Raw genomic sequence first — 16,859 nt, 5'->3', positions numbered from 1 at the left:
GCAGGGTGCTGTTCCAAGCCACAGATGCAGCCTATGCCTTCAGGGAGCTCACAGTGCCACTGGGAGGCAAGGAGGCAGAGAGAGGGAAGGGCAGACCCTGTATAAGTTATAGCTGGGGGACCTCAGCCTCTCTGGGAGGTTGGCAAAGGCCTCCTTGAGGAGGTGACCATATGCTGAAGAAAGAACAAAGAGACAGGCATCTAAGAGCTGGTGGAAGAGAATTCTAGGCCCAGGGAATGGAATAATGGAAGGCCCTGAAATGAGAGAGAGAGAGAGAGAGAGAGAGAGAGAGAGAGAGAGAGAGAGAATATGAACGAGCCCTAGAAAGAGGTGAGAGGGTGGGGGAGGAGGCTGGACAATTGGGCCGAGCAGAGCACACACACCACAGCGAGTTTGAATTTGATCCTGAATGATCCTGAAGGTAAGGGGAGCCACTGCAGGGGTGTAAGGCGGGCAGGGTGACACAACCCAATTTGTGTTCTTGAAGGTGACTCAGGCTGGAGAGAGGAAGACGGACGGGAGGCGTGGGGGGCAGAGAGAATGAGGAAGACCAGTGAGGGAGCTACTGCAGATGTCCAGAATGGACGCCTTGGTGGCTTGGCCCGGCGCAGTGGTGGTGGAGATACAGAGGGGGAAGGAGAAATGGATCCAGGCTGCGCTGAGGGGGAAGGCTTGGCAGGCTGGGTGCTCTGGCACGGGGAAGTGAGGGGGAGGCAGGAGCAGGCATGACTCAAAACTTCTGGTTTGGGCAGATGGAAGGACGGTGGCACCATTTGTTGAGCTGAGCTGAAGACTTGGGAGTTTCGGGGGTGGTGGAAGAGAGTTGTGGTTTGCGTATGTGATGGAAGAGGAGGCCGGTGGTGGACCATGGACTGTGAGGGAGGAGGAAGCCATGTGGAACAGGTGGAGCTGGGTTCCAACCTCCCCTCCCACACGGCTGTGTGGCCTTGACCAATGACTTCACCTCTCCTTGCTTAGTTTTCTCATCTGTACCGTAGGATGGAGAGGCTAATCTGCCCACAGAGTTGTGGCAAGGGTGTATGATGGCAGCCTCTAAAATAAGTCCTGGTGACCTCGGCCCCCCAGTGTTCACGCCATCCCACACTAGGAGGGCTGGTGTGCAACACCAACATGATTCGGGTATGGCACTTTCGAGGCTGAGTTATAAATAAGACATGGTGGCTTCTGTCTTTTTCTCACTTAGATCACTTGCTCTGGGGATGTCAGCTGCCATTTGTCAGGGGAGGCTCATGTGACAAAGAAATAATGCCTTCTGCTAGAAGCCACATGAGTGATATTGGAAGCCAGTTCTCTAGGTGGCTGATGATGGTAGCCCCTGGTAACAGGTGGATTGCAAGCTCTTGACAGACCGCTGCTTCCAAATTCTTGACCCACAGAAACTGAGATGATAAATGTCTTTGGTTGTAAACTTCTACATTTGGGGATGATGTGTTACAGGCAATAGGTAACTGACACAGAGAGTGAAAGCACTTAGCCCAGGGCTTGGCACATGTTTGAGGCCGTAGAATATTCAGGATCTGCAGCTCTGGAGTTTAGGCGACAGGGCTGGGCTGGAGATACGGGACTGGGAACCTTTGGCTTAGTGGTAGTAATGGAATCCATGGAGGTGACTGAGCCAGTGCATCAGGAAGCAGCAGACAAAGAGGAGAGGATGGTCTTAAACACAAACCCGGACATAGCTGGGCCTGGTGGCCCACGTCTATAATCACAGTGACTTGAGAAACTGAGGTGGGAGGATTACAAATTTGAGGCCAGAGCAGGTAACTTAGTAAGACTCTGTCTCAATATTTTAAAAAAGAGCTGGAGATAGGGCTCAGTGGTAGAGTGCCCCTGGGTTCAATCCCCAGTACTTGGGGTGGGGGCATTAGCGGGGAGGAAAGAAAGAAAGAAAGAAATTTGGGCATAAAAGCCAAGCACAGATAGCATACACTCCTGTAATCCCAGCTGCTTGGGAGGCTGAGGCAGGAGAATATCAAGTTCAAAGCCAGCCTCCACAGCTTAGTGGGGCCTTAAGCAACTCAGTGAGACCCTGTCTGTAAATAAAAAATGTTGCTCAGTGGTTAGTGCCCTAGGTTCAATCCCTGGTACCGAAATAATAAATAAATAAATAAATGGAATTATCAAATGGAACCCAGCATCATATTGAAGAAACTGTATGTCACAAATGTATCCCAGGAATGAATGAATGGTTTCATAAAATCCATGATAATAATTTGTTTTATTAGGGGGAAAATTTTACATTTGATGAAATTCAGCACTCATTCATAGTAAAGCAGAATAATGTTTCCTTACACTAAAAAAAAGGTTTATCAAAATCTGTGACAAACACTATTGTTAATGGTGGCACATTAGAAGCAGTGGAGAACTACTATCATTACTGCTATACTGTGTAAGGGAATTTAGCACAGAAAAAAACAAGGAAAAGGAAATAAAATAAAGCCAGGACAGGAGATGCAAACTATCTTTACTTGCAGACTCTATGATGTTGAGGCTGACAATCATGATTTTGGGGTATTGGGGATTAAACTTAGGGGCACTCAACCCATGAGCCACATCCTCAGCCCTATTTTGAATTTTATTTAGAGACAGAGTCTCACTGAGTTGCTTAGCACCTCAATTTTGCTGAGGCTGGCTTTGAACTCGAATTCCCCCTGCCTCAGCCTCCCTAGTCGTTGGGATTACAGGTGCGTGCCACCACACCAGGCTCTATGATTAGTCACACAGAAAATTCAAGAGAACTTACAGACTTATTAGAACAAAAAAAGTTCATTACGTTTGTTGAATAAAAAATGATTTAACAACCAATTTTATCTCAATATCCATAAGCAAATGATGAAATATAAATATATATGATAATATAATTTATAATAACTATCAAGCCTTTAAGGAATTGATCAGACAAAACAAAACCAAACCACTGACAAAGTTAATCCTCAGCAGTCTTTATTTCGAGGAAACAAAAGACCTGAAAGAGTAGATGACTTTTTCAAGGACACCGTTAAACTGGAAGCAATTTTGAATTTTCAGTGGCACTGAATCCTAGAGATCTAAGTCTTGGGTAATTTCTGTTTTGTCCTCTTGTAAAAAATAAAACTCATTGTTGGGCTGTGAGTATAGCTTAGTGGTAGAGTAGGTATTGCTTGAAAAACCTTGGGTTCTATCTTCAGCACCACAAAAACAAACACAATGGTACAGTTTAGATGTGAGGTATCCCCCAAAAATTCATGTATGAGACAGTGCAAGAACGTTCAGATGTGAAATGATTGGGTCATGAGAGCCTTAACCCACTCAGCAAATTAATCCCTTGATGGAGATTAACCAAGTGGTAACTGAAGGCAGGTAGGGGGTGGCTGGAGAAGGTGCAATATCATATAACTGGGAAAAGCATTGGGGGGTATACTTGTGGGGGATATATTTTGTATCTGTCAAGTAGAGTCTCTCTTTCTGCTTTCTGGAGCCATTCTCCCAGCTGCTTTCCTCCACCATACCCTTCCGCCATGTTCTGCCTCACCTCCAGCCCCAAGGAACGGAACCAGCTGTCTTTGGACAGACCTCTGAAACCATGAGCTCCAGATAAACTTTTCCTCCTCTAAAACTGTCTTGCCAGGGCTTTTAGTCACAGCACTGAAAAAGCTGACTAAAACACACCCCTACCACCAAACTCATTGTATTTTTCTGATTATAAATTCAATATCCATATAAAAGTCTAGACAATAAGTAAAATTAAGAAGAACACTAAGAAGTAATAAGTCTTGGGCTGGGTATATAGCTCAGTTGATAAGAGTGCTTCTCTCACATGCACATGGGCCCTGGGTTCAAACCCCAGCACCACATAAATAAATAAATAAATAGAAGTAATAAGTCTCTAACATTTACATTTTATTACCTGCAACACTAAGACTAATGGTGGAGTGTTTTTCCTTTGAAATAACTGTCTATGTATATTTATTTATTTATTATTTATTTATTTTGAGAATTGAATCCAGGGGTGCTTTACCACTGAGCTGCAACCCTAGCCCTTTTTATTTTTTTATTTTGAGGCAGGGTTTCAGAAAGTTGCTTAGGGCCTAGCTAAATTGCTGAGGGTGCTTTTGAATTGGTGATCTTCCTGCCTCAGCTTCCCACGTGGCTGGGATTACAGGTGTCTTTCATGGTGCCCAGCATACATATGTTTTTAAAAACAAAATTAGGATTATACCATGTATACTATTTTGTGTACTTATTATTTTCACAAACACTTCCCTGTATCCTCACCTAGTTTTTGTGAATATGTTAATGTACTCAGTGATGTTGATGAAGTATGTTATTTACTTAGCCTATCCATTGGAGTGTGTGGAGAAAATCCAAATATCAGATATGACTGTGATGATCATATTGATTAAGAATTCAACTTTGAGCTGGGCAGGGTGGTGCACTCCTGTAATCTCAGCTGCTCAGAAGGCTGAGGCAGGATGATTGCAAGTTCAAAACCAGCCTTAGTGACTTAGGGAGGCCCTAAGCAACTTAGTGAGATCCTGTCTTTAAACAAATAGGCCTGGGATGTGACTCAGTGCAGTGAGTTTAATCTAGGTTCAATCTCTGGTACCAAAAAAAAAGAAAAAAAGTTCAACTTTGAGAAGCACCTCTCACCCGTGCAGACATGAAATCCAGCTGAGGCAAGTGGTTCTCCTGGAGAAGGGAAATGGGCAAAATCAATGTCAAATAACTGGGAAAAGCATTTGGAAGGAGACCAGTTAGCTTTAAGGCTTTAGGTATTCTGCACCTTGACCTTTTGGCGTGGCAACCACCACCAACCTCAACTAGGGCAGAGCTTCTAGCCTCCAAGTCTTTGCACGACGTCACTTAGGCTGTTGCAGTTGGCTCTGTCCTCTCCATCTGGCTGCCCTTGGCTGCTCTACCCACCGGGCCGGATAGGTGGCCCCAGGGGGTTCCTTAAAGTCCTTTTTATAGGGCGTGCTTCCTAACACAGGACAAGGCCAGGAGGGGCTCTGGTCAAATGCCGGGAATTCAGGTCTTCCTTGCCTACAGCGTCTGAAGCAGGGGTCCCCTTCCCTTATTTCCACCTAAGTCTTCTAATTATGCCCCTCTCAACACTTACCATATTTTGTCAACTAGCTGTTTCCTTGAGTCTTGGAGCCCGCAGCGATTTTGGTGGCCGCTGTACTCCCCAGGCTTGGCACGTAGTGGGTAGGGTCCATACAAGTTTGTGAAATGAATGAGGAGAAGCACCTGTGGAGACACCAGCGCAGAGCACACAGCGAAGAGAGGGCACAGACTTTGTGCGCACGGGAGTGGGAGGACCCGGGACTGCAGGCGGAGGCGGGGAGCGGGGACGTATCCTGGGCGGGGCTTAGATAGCCGGGGCGGAGCCTTGGGGCGGGACTGGCGCTTTGGGGCGGGGCTTCGGAGCTGCGGTACAGCCCGCCTGACCGCTCAACTCAGGCTGCGCTTGCTGAATTTCCCCGACTGCCGGGCTCTCTGGCTTCCGTGGCCTCCCGCCCGCGCCGCCTTTAGGGGGCGCCCGCGCTCGTGGCGCCGTAGCTCTGCTGGGAAGGCGCCGCCCGCGCTGGGCAGCTGGAGCCGCAACTCCGGGCGCCGGCTCAGTCGTCCCTTCTGCCGCCGCCGCCGCCACCGCCTCCGGGCGCGGGCTCGCTCGTCCCCGCGCTCGCGCCCTCCGGCCGCCGGCATCTCCCGGCCGGGCCGCCGCCGCTGTCGCGCAGTGAGTGGGGCGGGCGCAGGGCTTATGGGGCCCGGGCACAGGAGGGCCGGGGATGAGGAGAAGCCGGCGCCCGGTGGCTAGGGGAGCGGAGCTGAGAGGATTGGGCAGGGACGCGCTGAGGGGACCGCGGGGGAGCTCGGGCCGCGCGTCCCGGGGCTGGCACGAGCCTGCGGCGAGGCTGCCCTCGGCCGGGCCTGGGCGGGGATTCCGGGGCCCGCCCGGCAGGGACGCGCGGCCCCGCGGGCCGAGGTTCGGGGCTCCGGTGCGCGCCCCTCGCCCGGGCGGGGAGCATCGCCCGCTCCGCGCCGGGGCCGCGTCGGGCTGCGGGCTTGGCTCCCGGGGCGACGGCGAATCGGGGGCCCAGACGGGACCCCCTCTGGGTTTGCTCCGAAACGCTGTGTTTTGGGGGGTGGCGCTTATTAGCTAGCGCTTGCCCTAGTTTAAAGCGTGAGGAAGGAGGAGGCTTCTGAGCCCTGCCTTTGGGATTTTCTGGTCTGAAGAGACACACCGATTGCAGCCGAGTTCGTGACTCAGATGCTCAGATTTGTGGAGGTCGTGGCATTTCTCGTGCTTGATGTCAGAGGGGATCCGTGACCGTGGTCGTGGGGAGCCCCTGCAGCACCTGCTGGGCTGACGGTGCCGTGGAGGCTGTGTCTGGGGGTGGGACCGGGAAATGAAACGTGACAGAGATCCTGTTTGGATATTCTGCTGAAGTTATCAGGTTTCTTGGGTTCGAGTATACCAGTTCTAGAACAAGTTGATAAATCCAGTTTTGAGACTTTGTGAGAGAAGAGATTTGGGTGGCAAATAGATTTGGGATCACCCCAAAGGCTAAGAATGTGTTTGGGGTAGCCCAAGTATCTTAATCTTTCCCATATCTTCCTGGCATGTTCATTTTCTTCGCTGCCACAAATGCCCTAGCACGAGAAGGATCCTGGAATAAGAAGCTGAGCTAGCACAGGCCCGAGCCCCAGATTGAGAGGTTTTCAAGTGAACAAACGTGTAGCTAGGAAAAGAATATTTTTATGAGCAGGGGTTGTTGGTAAGTTGAGAGAACTTGCTCTTTAATTGAACACCATCAGTCAATATGGGGTACTTGATTTTTTTTTTTTTTTTGTAGTGTCAAGTATCAAGGATCGTGTGGTCAAGATAGTCATAGATGCCATTGCTAAGTTTTGTGATTCAAATAGTTATAAATCATATTTTAACCAAAGCATTTACTACATAAAGGAGTCCCAGGTGAATCCTGTGAATCCCTCCTGTGTCTTGGATTTTGATATTTGAGGGCTATTTAAAATGAAATTCACGTATTTATTTGCATTTGGCTTTACCTGGGAGATAATCCTGAGTCATGCTTTAGAGAAGTTCCTTCTCGGATCAGACATTCAGATATCTGTGCTTTGTAAACACTGGACTCTGCCCTTTACCTGTAGCGGACCTGTCTGGAACTCTGGGGAAATGTGGTCTTAAGGACATTGGAAGCACATTGAGGCCATCACCACTTTTTTGCCCTCTCTGCATGCCTATGCTCTAAATTACTTGTGTTCACATTCTCAAGTTTCTTTACCATAGAAATTTTGTTTACGCTACTGCCACAAGTATTTTCACATTGGTATAATACTTGTTTTATATTCATGATCTTGTTTATTTTCTCCATTTCTCCAAGAAGAAGCTGGGCATATGGGTGGTTTACTCAGGGTCTCATAATAATGAAGCAGTTGGAATTCTGGTCCTTCCCCTCTGGTAGTCAGTTCTCTTTCCTTTGCACTGCCTGCATGTGACTTCAGAACCCTACTCCTGGACTATTGCACTATAGGCCAGTTTTTACTTTCTTTCTTTTTTTTTTTTTAATTTATTTTTTAGTTTTCGGCGGACACAACATCTTTGTTTGTATGTGATGCTGAGGATCGAACCCGGGCCGCGCTACTGCTTGAGCCACGCTACTGCTTGAGCCACATCCCCAGCCCAGTTTTTACTTTCATGTAGGGTTTAAATGGTCTAATTACTTTTGGGAGAAGTGATATTATCTTATTTTATCTCATGGAAACTGAGGATAAGAGGAATTTTATGATTTTGTGACTCTTTGACAGTTCTTTAGCAATCAGTCGCTTTTTAACCTAGAGCTCTCTCTTCTAGACCACATGGTTGAGAGAGGAGAAAAAATAATTACTTAAGATCCAGGTTAGGTTATTATCCAGGGCTGGGGCGGTGGCTCAGTGGTAGAGTGCTTACCTAGCATTTGTGAGGCACTAGGTTCGATTCTCAGCACCACATATAAATAAATGAATAAAATAAAGGTCAACCAACAACTAATATATATATATATATATATATGAAAAGATCCATTTCTGCATTGGTTGAGTTAGGGCTAATCTAACACCATAATCGCATTATCCTTGTATGTCTGGCTACTTGTGCTGGCTTGTATGTGGATGTTAACCCAAAAGACTCCTTTAGATGTCGCTGAACTAGTTACTATAAAAAGTATTTCACTTTCAAACTCCCACGTTTCAAGAACAGAAACTCAGTACAAAGGCAATTTTGAAGGTAAGTATAGATGGAGAGACTTTATTGAGTTCTGCCTTCGGAATGCCAGACACAAAGGTTTCAGTAGAAAAGCAATTTAAAGGGCTACCTGGAAACTCTGGGAAGGTAGTAGTTAGAGATTTTTCTTATTACTTGTTCAAATTTGGAGGTTTATATTGCAGTGTATAGAGTAATATATAGGAGTAGGACTTTTGGCCCTGCGGGATTCTTAGTCTGTAGCAGAAAAGATCAACCCAGAATTTTGGGTTATATTTAGTTCATTATAACTCATAAGCCTATAAATGCAGTTTTATTGTGGTAAGGAAGGTGGCATTTAGGGGTTAGTTGTTTTTTTTTTTTTAAGTTGTATATGGACACAATATCTTTATTTTGTTTATTTAGTTTTTTTATGTGTGCTGGAAATTGAACCCAGTGCTTCACACATGCTAGGCAAGCCCTCTACCCCTGAGCCACAACCCCAGCCCGTGTTAGGTTATTTTTTAAGCTAATAACTTATTATTGGATTGTGTGTTCTCCAGATTTTCTACCTTGAAAAATCTGTAATTTCTTTTTAAAAAATATTTTAGTTGTAGAAGGACATACCTTTATTTTTATTTATTTATCTTTATGTGGTGCTGAGGATTGAACCCAACGCCTCCTGAATGCTAGGCAAGCACTCTACCACTGAGCTACAACCCCAGCCCTCTGATTTCTTTTAAACTTTTGAAAGTTCTTCAGTATGTTTTCCTTAACTGAACTACTGCAAACATTACACTGTCTAACCTTTTAAGAATAAACATAGGCAAATTTTTGGTGATGATTTATAGACTTTGGGACAAGAATTTATTTTCATCAAAGGTCAGATCTTTTCAGATGAACTGTTTTTTCCAGGTCAGGAAGTGTTGTGTTTTGAATTTTATAATTGTGCTTGGTTGCTTTCACTGTCTTTTAAAACAATCTTTAGTAAGGAAAATCACCATAAAGAGAAATTATTTGTTGTTGTTGTTGTTGTTACCCTTAGAATATCCGTTCCTCACAAATTATCTGACATATAAGATTTTTCTTTACCTTCATCAAATGAAACAGGCCCATTTGATGCCCATTTCAAGGTCTTTCTTCTACTGCCTGTCTTGTGGTCACTTCTCATTAATCCTCCAGGGAAGACTGTGCAGAAGAGAGAAAAGATGAAAAGCAAATGAATCATTTTCTAATTGTTAGCAGCTCTGGAAAATGATTTGGTAGAAGAGATTGAAGCTATTCTGGAAATTCTTTTGGATTTTGTTTTATTTCATCCATCTGCATTGCCTCTGATATGTTCTGAATAATAGCCATTAATTCAGAATCCAACTATTGGGTAAGCAGTAATCTTCCTGGCCTTTTTTTTTTTTTTTTTTTTTGGTTTCTTGCTTTATCAGAGCATCTCTACTTAGGACATTTAGAAACAAGGAGTAGAGGTAAAATTTAATATTTTTTCCCCTTTGAACTCTTTAATGAGCAATTTGATTTTTTTTAGAATTTAGTTATTGTTATTGGAAGTGACTAACCGTGACTGTGCTTCAGTTTGTTTTGATGAATCTTATACACAAGTATAGGAAGACTTTTGGATGCTTTTTGAGAAACATGGGCTTATGTAGATTTCCATAATTGCTTTCCTAAATTATTAAGTTTGAAGTTTCTTTACATCTTTGTACAGATTCTGGGCTTTTGCTGTGGAACAGATTTATGGGTATCATCAAATTTTCTTTTATGACTGCTCAAGAAATTACCCTGTTTTGATTTAGAAGTAAAAAAGAAAAAAGAAGGAAAGAACTAGAAATAGACCTTGCCTAACAGTATAACATCAGTGTCTACTGGTATTCCATTTCTCATTTAACAATTAGGATATTGATGGATTGGATTCTTTATGTCACTTAAGTTCTTTATGTCACTCCATTTCTCATTTAACAATTAGGATACTTAACAATTAGGATTGGAGTTCTTTATGTCACTTATTCACACTAGTGCGTAGGTTTCTGCCTTTTAAAAAAATTTTTTTTTTAGTTGTAAATGTGACTTTAATATTATTTATTTATATGTGGTGCTGAGGATTGAACCTAGGGCCTCAGACATGCTAGGCAAGTGCTCTACCACTGAGCCACAACTCCAGCCCCAGGTTTCTGCCTTTTTAAAACTTAGATTCAGAGGAATTTTTACAGACCCTTTATGACTGGTTAGGCTGAGTTATGTACAATTGTAAATAAATCCCTAGTAGGTGGATAGGTTTAATAGGTAGTTATAGAGAATCTAAAATTAATCTTTTTCAATTTCTTGGTTTTGGGGATTCTCTTTTTTCAATTTCTGTTCAAGGAGGGTATTTATGGAAAGATCTAGACAAGGGGCCAGAAAACCCAATACTTATTCAGTTACTTCCCAGCTGTGGGCCTTGAACAAGCCACTTAATCTACTTGGTTTCTCTATTTTGCATCTCTAAAATGGGGGCAGTAATCTGTGCTTGGATTATTATATCAGCAGTGTTGGGGGGTGGGAAGATGTACAAATCATTGTCTATTTAAATTGCTTCTTCTTTCTGGAATCCCTTCTCAGGTTGTGCAAATTTTCTTTGTTCCACTGAGTGAGCTCTTTCTTTATTTTCTGATTTGGAATCTTGGACTTTCCTCCTGCAGGCTCTGCCAGTCCATCTCTGTAGCACTTTGGAATTCTGTACTTCAGTTGCGTGTTGCCTTCTTTTGTAGATTGAAGGCTCCATGAGAGCAAGGGTTGCCCTTTTCCTGTTTCTGTATATCTATATTTGCACATATGCTCCCTCCCCCTAGTTGATTCAAAATAAATGTTGGTTGAATGATCAATTATTGAGGCATTAGGAAATAATACTTTGAGTGACAGGGAAAGCCAAAGATGAGCAGAACTTACCAGAACTTCCGAAGGACTGGCCTTTTCAGTTGCACAGTTACTGATTTGTTATCAGTATCAGCATGAGATGCTGGCAAGACAAGTTGGTAAAGTTCACTTCTTGGTTCTGTTTACTTCAGACACCATTTATGAAGCAAGTCAGAGGAATACAGATTTGTCACAGCAGCCCTGAATTTGACATTTGTTCCGTTTCTCACTCAGTAGCATGACTGTATCCAACTGCTGAGTGTAAAGAGTAAAAGCTGCACATCCTCTGGTCTACATTTTAGCTTGTTTGCTTTGAAGAATTTGCAAGGTGGAGAAATAGATGCTTCAGGCTCTGATTTCAGCCCATGCTGTGCTATGCAAATGTTCTCTACATGCCTGAGTGACCTTTTGAGAAAGAGCCTTTGTGATCTTTTGTAGCCAGAGCTTGTTCTGGGAATTGTGTGCCAGATTCCTCTAAAAGTGGGAAAAGTGGATCTGTTCAAAGACTGCATTAGAAAAAGCCGATGCTTTTCCTGGATGAATACGGAGAAGTCCGTGTTTCTTACCATCTCTTGCCAGCGCTTTTGAAATTTGCTCTACAGTTTGCTTTGCGGGTTGATTTGGGGAATGGAGTGTGTGAGAGGGAACTGACTAAGGCTGGGAAGTGTTTAAGTGCTCTTGAATTGTAGATAAAAATAAATTGAAACTGGCATCATTAGCATATGGGTGTTTATTAGTGTCCTAAGGCTGACTCTCTAGGAGTGCTGGCTAACAACTCTGACCCCAATCAGAAAGGTTCTTTTTGTCCCAAATAGTGCTCTACCAATTTGTCATTTAAATTGCTTTCTTTTTGTTTTGATTATTCATGAAGATAAATACCTCATTATTAAAAGTATAGCTTGTTTTTTATATTATACAATAAATACTATTCTGATATATTTCTTTGGAAAGTGATACTTGTATCTTGGGAAATTTATTATGTTTAATGCGTTTACTGAGATGTTTAATTTATGCTGATGAATAGAATTTTCCTTTTAGTTTTCATACTGGGGATTGAACCCAGGGGCATTTTACCACTGAATTGAATCCCAGCTCTTTTTATTTTTTTATCCTGAGACTGGGGTCTGGCTAAATTGCTCAGAGTGACCTCAAACTTGGAATCTTCCTGCCTCAGCCTCTGGAGTTGCTAGAACCACAGGCATGGCCACTGTGTCTGGCTTTCCTTTTTTACACACTCTCTCTCTCTCTCTCTCTCTCTCTCTTTGATACTGGGGATTGAACCTAGGGGTGCTGTTGACCACTGAGCTACATCCCCAGCCCTTTTAAAGTATTTTTGATTTTTGAGGCAGGGTCTTGCTCAATTGCCCAGGCTGGCCTCTAACTTTTGATCCTTCTGCCTTTCTCTTAAATGACCTTTCTGAGAAAGACCATCATAGGTTTGTACCAAGATAAGGTTGAATAGTTAACCATAATATTCTTTTATAGACATTCTAAAAACTGACTTTTAGAGAAGAGAGAGAATTTGAATGGCTGATTTACTTCTATGCTTCTCCTTTTACTCCAAGTATAGGATAGTTCTCTGTTCTGGACAGGCTCTCAAGATGCCCATAGAGCGTCCTGCCTGGTCTTTGCCCTGTAGTAGGCTCTAGTTGAATAAAGACAAGTAGTTTTTCTGGTGTTTGGCCTGCTCTGTTAGGTGAGAGAACCTCTTTTTTCTCTGTTTTCATAACTGCTTATTCTATCGTATGTCCTTTTTTCTCTTTCCAAAGTTTTCCTGGAAGCTGGGCTCCTGAAAACGCAGCACTGGAACAGATGGATAATGGAGACTGGGGCTATATGGTGAGTAGTTCTTGCAACTGCACTTTGAAGGCTGGAAAATTATTTTTGTACCTTTTTTCCCCCTTATGTAGCCTTAGATATAACATATCTTACAAGAATGCAAATTAGGAACTTGTGCAACTCCTTCCGCCTTCAATTTGTTTAGATGTATTTTTTTGGAGGGGGGTGTTGTTTTGTTTGGTGTTTTAATGGAAGCAGACTTAGTATGGACTCTTAAAGCAACTTTTAATAATCATTTATTTGAGAGAGACATCCCTTTTTGATCTTTAAAGTATGTTACTCTTAAACTTTATGGAGTGGTGATACTAAAGGATCTAGTAGGTGATGGAGTGGAGGACATTTTCTTGTGGCTAGGGAGATGACAGTTGAGAATGTGCCTCTTCCCCTTTTTGTGTGTTCCTGTGTCTCCCTCTTTTTCTCCTCCTCTGGTAATATTTCACTTTCCTAGTATCTGAACATTACCTGCATCTTTGCTTTTTCTTAAATATGACTTCTAAAAGAAAGATATGTGTTATTTAAAGGGTTTTGTTTCTCACATTAAAGGTCAGATTGCAATATTAATGTTACAAATGTGAATACACTATCAAGTAATGAAATTTTAAAATTACTACTACTCTTCCAGTATGTGTTGGTTTAGTGGCTAGGTTGTGTTGACCCAGGTGTGTGTGTGTGTGTGTATGTGTGTGTATTTAAATATTCATTTTATTTTTAGTTATAGGTGGACACAATATCTTTATTTTTTAAAATTTGGTGCTGAGGATCGAACCCAGTGCCTCACGCATGCTAGGCAAATGCTTTACCTCTGAGCCACAACCCCAGCCCACCCAGCAGTATATTTCAACTTAGTGTTTGACACTCTTTATTTCCATAAAAAAGTTATCAAGATTAGGTATGCACAAAGTTTTATTTTTAAAGTTGATTTTATGATTTGTTCTTTTTTGAGTGGGAAAACCTCAAAGAAATATTAAAAGTAGATATCTTTACATTATCAGATAATTTTATCTATCTTATGTTAAATTGAGCTAAGAAAACTGAAGATCTTTAAAAAAAAAAAACAAACCTGAAAAAAAAAAAAAAACGAGTGTATTTTAGTTTTTCTTTTGATTTCCTGTGACCCAAACACTTAGATACTGGTCCTGAAACTGTATGGCTCTGAAGTCATGCCCTTGATTATTAAGTCTTTGAAGAACTGAATGTATCCTTCTTTCTTCCCCTCATCCCTGCCCTCCACCAGGGATTGAACTGAGGGGACCTTTACCACTGAGCTCCATTCCAAGCCTTTTTACATTTTATTTTGAGACAGAGTCTCATGAAATTACTGGTGCTAACCTTGAACTTGGGATCCTCGTCTCAGCCTCCCAAGTCTCTGGGATCACAGGCATATGCTACTATGCCCGGTTCCTTCTTTCTTTTCTATTGAAGCAAATGTTAGATCCCTTAATCTGTGTGGGCTTGTCATTGAAAGTAAAGCCATGTGCATTATAGGTTTGTCAAATATGTTATAGTTTAAAGGAATTTTAGTACTAGCTTTGCTTGTTACTTTTAATTTTCTTAATTTGTCAAAGTTAGGATTTACAAAATTTCAGGTGACTGATTATCTTTTAAAAAATTTCAGATGACTGACCCAGTCACGTTAAATGTAGGTGGACACTTGTATACGACATCTCTCACCACATTGACGCGTTATCCAGATTCCATGCTTGGAGCTATGTTTGGGGGGGACTTCCCCACAGCTCGAGACCCTCAAGGCAATTACTTCATTGATCGAGATGGACCTCTTTTCCGATATGTCCTCAACTTCTTAAGAACTTCAGAATTGACCTTACCCCTGGATTTTAAGGAATTTGATCTGCTTCGGAAAGAAGCAGATTTTTACCAGATCGAGCCCTTGATTCAATGTCTCAACGACCCAAAGCCTTTGTATCCTATGGATACTTTTGAAGAGGTTGTGGAGCTCTCTAGTACCCGGAAGCTTTCTAAGTACTCCAATCCAGTGGCTGTTATCATAACTCAATTAACCATCACCACCAAGGTCCATTCCTTACTAGAAGGCATCTCGAATTATTTTACCAAGTGGAATAAGCACATGATGGACACCAGAGACTGCCAGGTTTCCTTTACTTTTGGACCCTGTGATTATCACCAGGAAGTTTCTCTGCGGGTCCACCTCATGGAATACATTACAAAACAAGGTTTCACGATCCGCAACACTCGCGTGCATCACATGAGTGAGCGGGCCAATGAGAACACAGTGGAGCACAACTGGACTTTCTGTAGACTAGCCCGGAAGACGGATGACTGATCCCCAGCACTGGAGAAGAAGTTCCTGGAAACTGACTCTCCAGGAAATGGAAGAGACTTTTTTTTTTTTTAAATCACAATGTGGGCTTTTTTTTTTTTTTTTAATATTTGTATTTATTTGAAGGCATTGAGAACTGAGAAGGAAGTTTTATGCTTTCGCAGACTCTTCCATGTTTTGTTTCCTTTACCCTGAGTATGCATGTGCCTGTTCTGAGTCTCCAGATACCTTTTTTATAAAAAGAAGTCTGAAAATCATTATGGTATATAATCTATCCTTAACAGAGCTTTTTTTTTTTTTTTTTATTACAGTGCTAAAATGATTTCTGATAAAATGGCCCCAAATAACTAGAAGGCTAAAAATACAGGAATGAAAGAAAAAGCAGAATACTCATGATGCCTTTGAAAAAAAATCAAATATCATGTAGGGTGACCTAGTTTCCAAACCAGTAAGCAGTATTATAATATTAAAGGAAAACTGTTCCAATCATTTAAAGGTACTTATTAAGTACTGCTTTTCACAGTTATGACAACTGTTACTTTCTATGCATATAAATCAAGCAACCAAATATCTGTAGCCATGGAAATATCTGACTAGAAATATTTATATTGGATTCTGAATACAAAATGTCCCTGTGGTAGAAATCTTACTTCTTATGCCTGGTGCAGTATAATTCCCAAGTGTTCTGTCTACCAGGAAAAAAAAAAAAAAACTAATAAAAAATGAAATAAGAAAATTAGATCTGTATTTATTGGTTGTTGTTATTACTTAAAGGAGAAAAATCATATTCATTGTCTGAAGTATGCATTGTTTATGTCCTACTCTTTGAGAGGACTCAATGGAACCTTAGATTGTAGTTTATAAGAACTCTATTGTGTCATTGAAGCAGGGATGGATAGAATTTGTCTCAATGTCTAAAAGAGTGCATATTTGAATGGTGAACGTGCTGTTTGACAAAGTTTCCATTGGCACTTATATTAAAGATTACAGATTTTTCTTCAGTTGTCATAGTGCTGAATATGACTCATTATTTCAGTTTTGTCCTAAGCACGGGGACAAGAATGACTAGCTATTTTATCCTCATGTATTGTGGTTACCCACAATTGCATGTTATTATCAAAGCTAAGTTTATTTCTAAAAAGAAGAAATAAACTGTTGTAAATGAAGAAGAATCTGGAATAGTTGGGGAAATGTATGTAATTTTGTTTATTTCATTGTAGTCTCTCCGGCCCCCTCCCCTGCCCCCCACTGGAGATTGAATCCAGGCCTCATGCATCCTCAAAGCTACATTCCCATCCCTTTTTATCTTACTTTGAAACAGGGTCCTGCCAAGTTGCCCAAGGTGGCCTTGAATTGGGATCCTGTTGCCTCAGCCTCCCAGGTAGCTGGGATTACAGGGATGTATCATGCCACTGGCCTGGCCTGGTTCTGGTCTTATTTTGCATTTGATTCTATTTCTTGAAAGTTACTCACAGGAAGGATTGTGTTAATTATAGTGAGACTTCCTGGTTTGCTAGCACACCTTATAAAAAAGGAAGGCATGTAACTTCTGCCCTGTTTTCTAAGGGAAGAGTGGAA

The 16,859-nt window shown here is 42.2% G+C and overlaps 1 protein-coding gene across 4 annotated transcripts; it reads left to right on the top strand.

Annotated features, from left to right (window-relative positions):
- Window positions 1–5,652: 5,652 nt before the first annotated feature.
- Kctd6 (potassium channel tetramerization domain containing 6) lies at window positions 5,653–16,282 on the top strand. 4 transcript variants are annotated; one of them, XM_046452683.2, is made up of 3 exons: window positions 5,653–5,740; window positions 12,913–12,982; window positions 14,598–16,282. In XM_046452683.2, the coding sequence occupies exons 2-3, from the start codon at window positions 12,956–12,958 to the stop codon at window positions 15,282–15,284; spliced, it is 714 nt and encodes a 237-aa protein (XP_046308639.1). In that variant the 5' UTR covers window positions 5,653–5,740; window positions 12,913–12,955; the 3' UTR covers window positions 15,285–16,282. The 4 variants fall into 4 exon arrangements, with proteins under 4 accessions (XP_046308639.1, XP_046308640.1, XP_046308636.1 ...); XM_046452684.2 differs by lacking the exon at window positions 5,653–5,740 and adding an exon at window positions 6,037–6,292; XM_046452680.2 differs by lacking the exon at window positions 5,653–5,740 and adding an exon at window positions 6,037–6,782.
- The last annotated feature ends 577 nt before the right edge of the window (window positions 16,283–16,859 follow it).

This window comes from Marmota monax, unplaced genomic scaffold, assembly GCF_021218885.2.
Source record: "Marmota monax isolate L192 unplaced genomic scaffold, Marmota_monax_Labrador192_F-V1.1 WCK01_AAM20220418_F8-fsc00042, whole genome shotgun sequence".
Classification (NCBI taxonomy): Eukaryota; Metazoa; Chordata; class Mammalia; order Rodentia; family Sciuridae; genus Marmota; species Marmota monax.
Note: the sequence above shows the minus strand (reverse complement) of the source record. Positions and strands in the feature narration are given on the sequence as shown.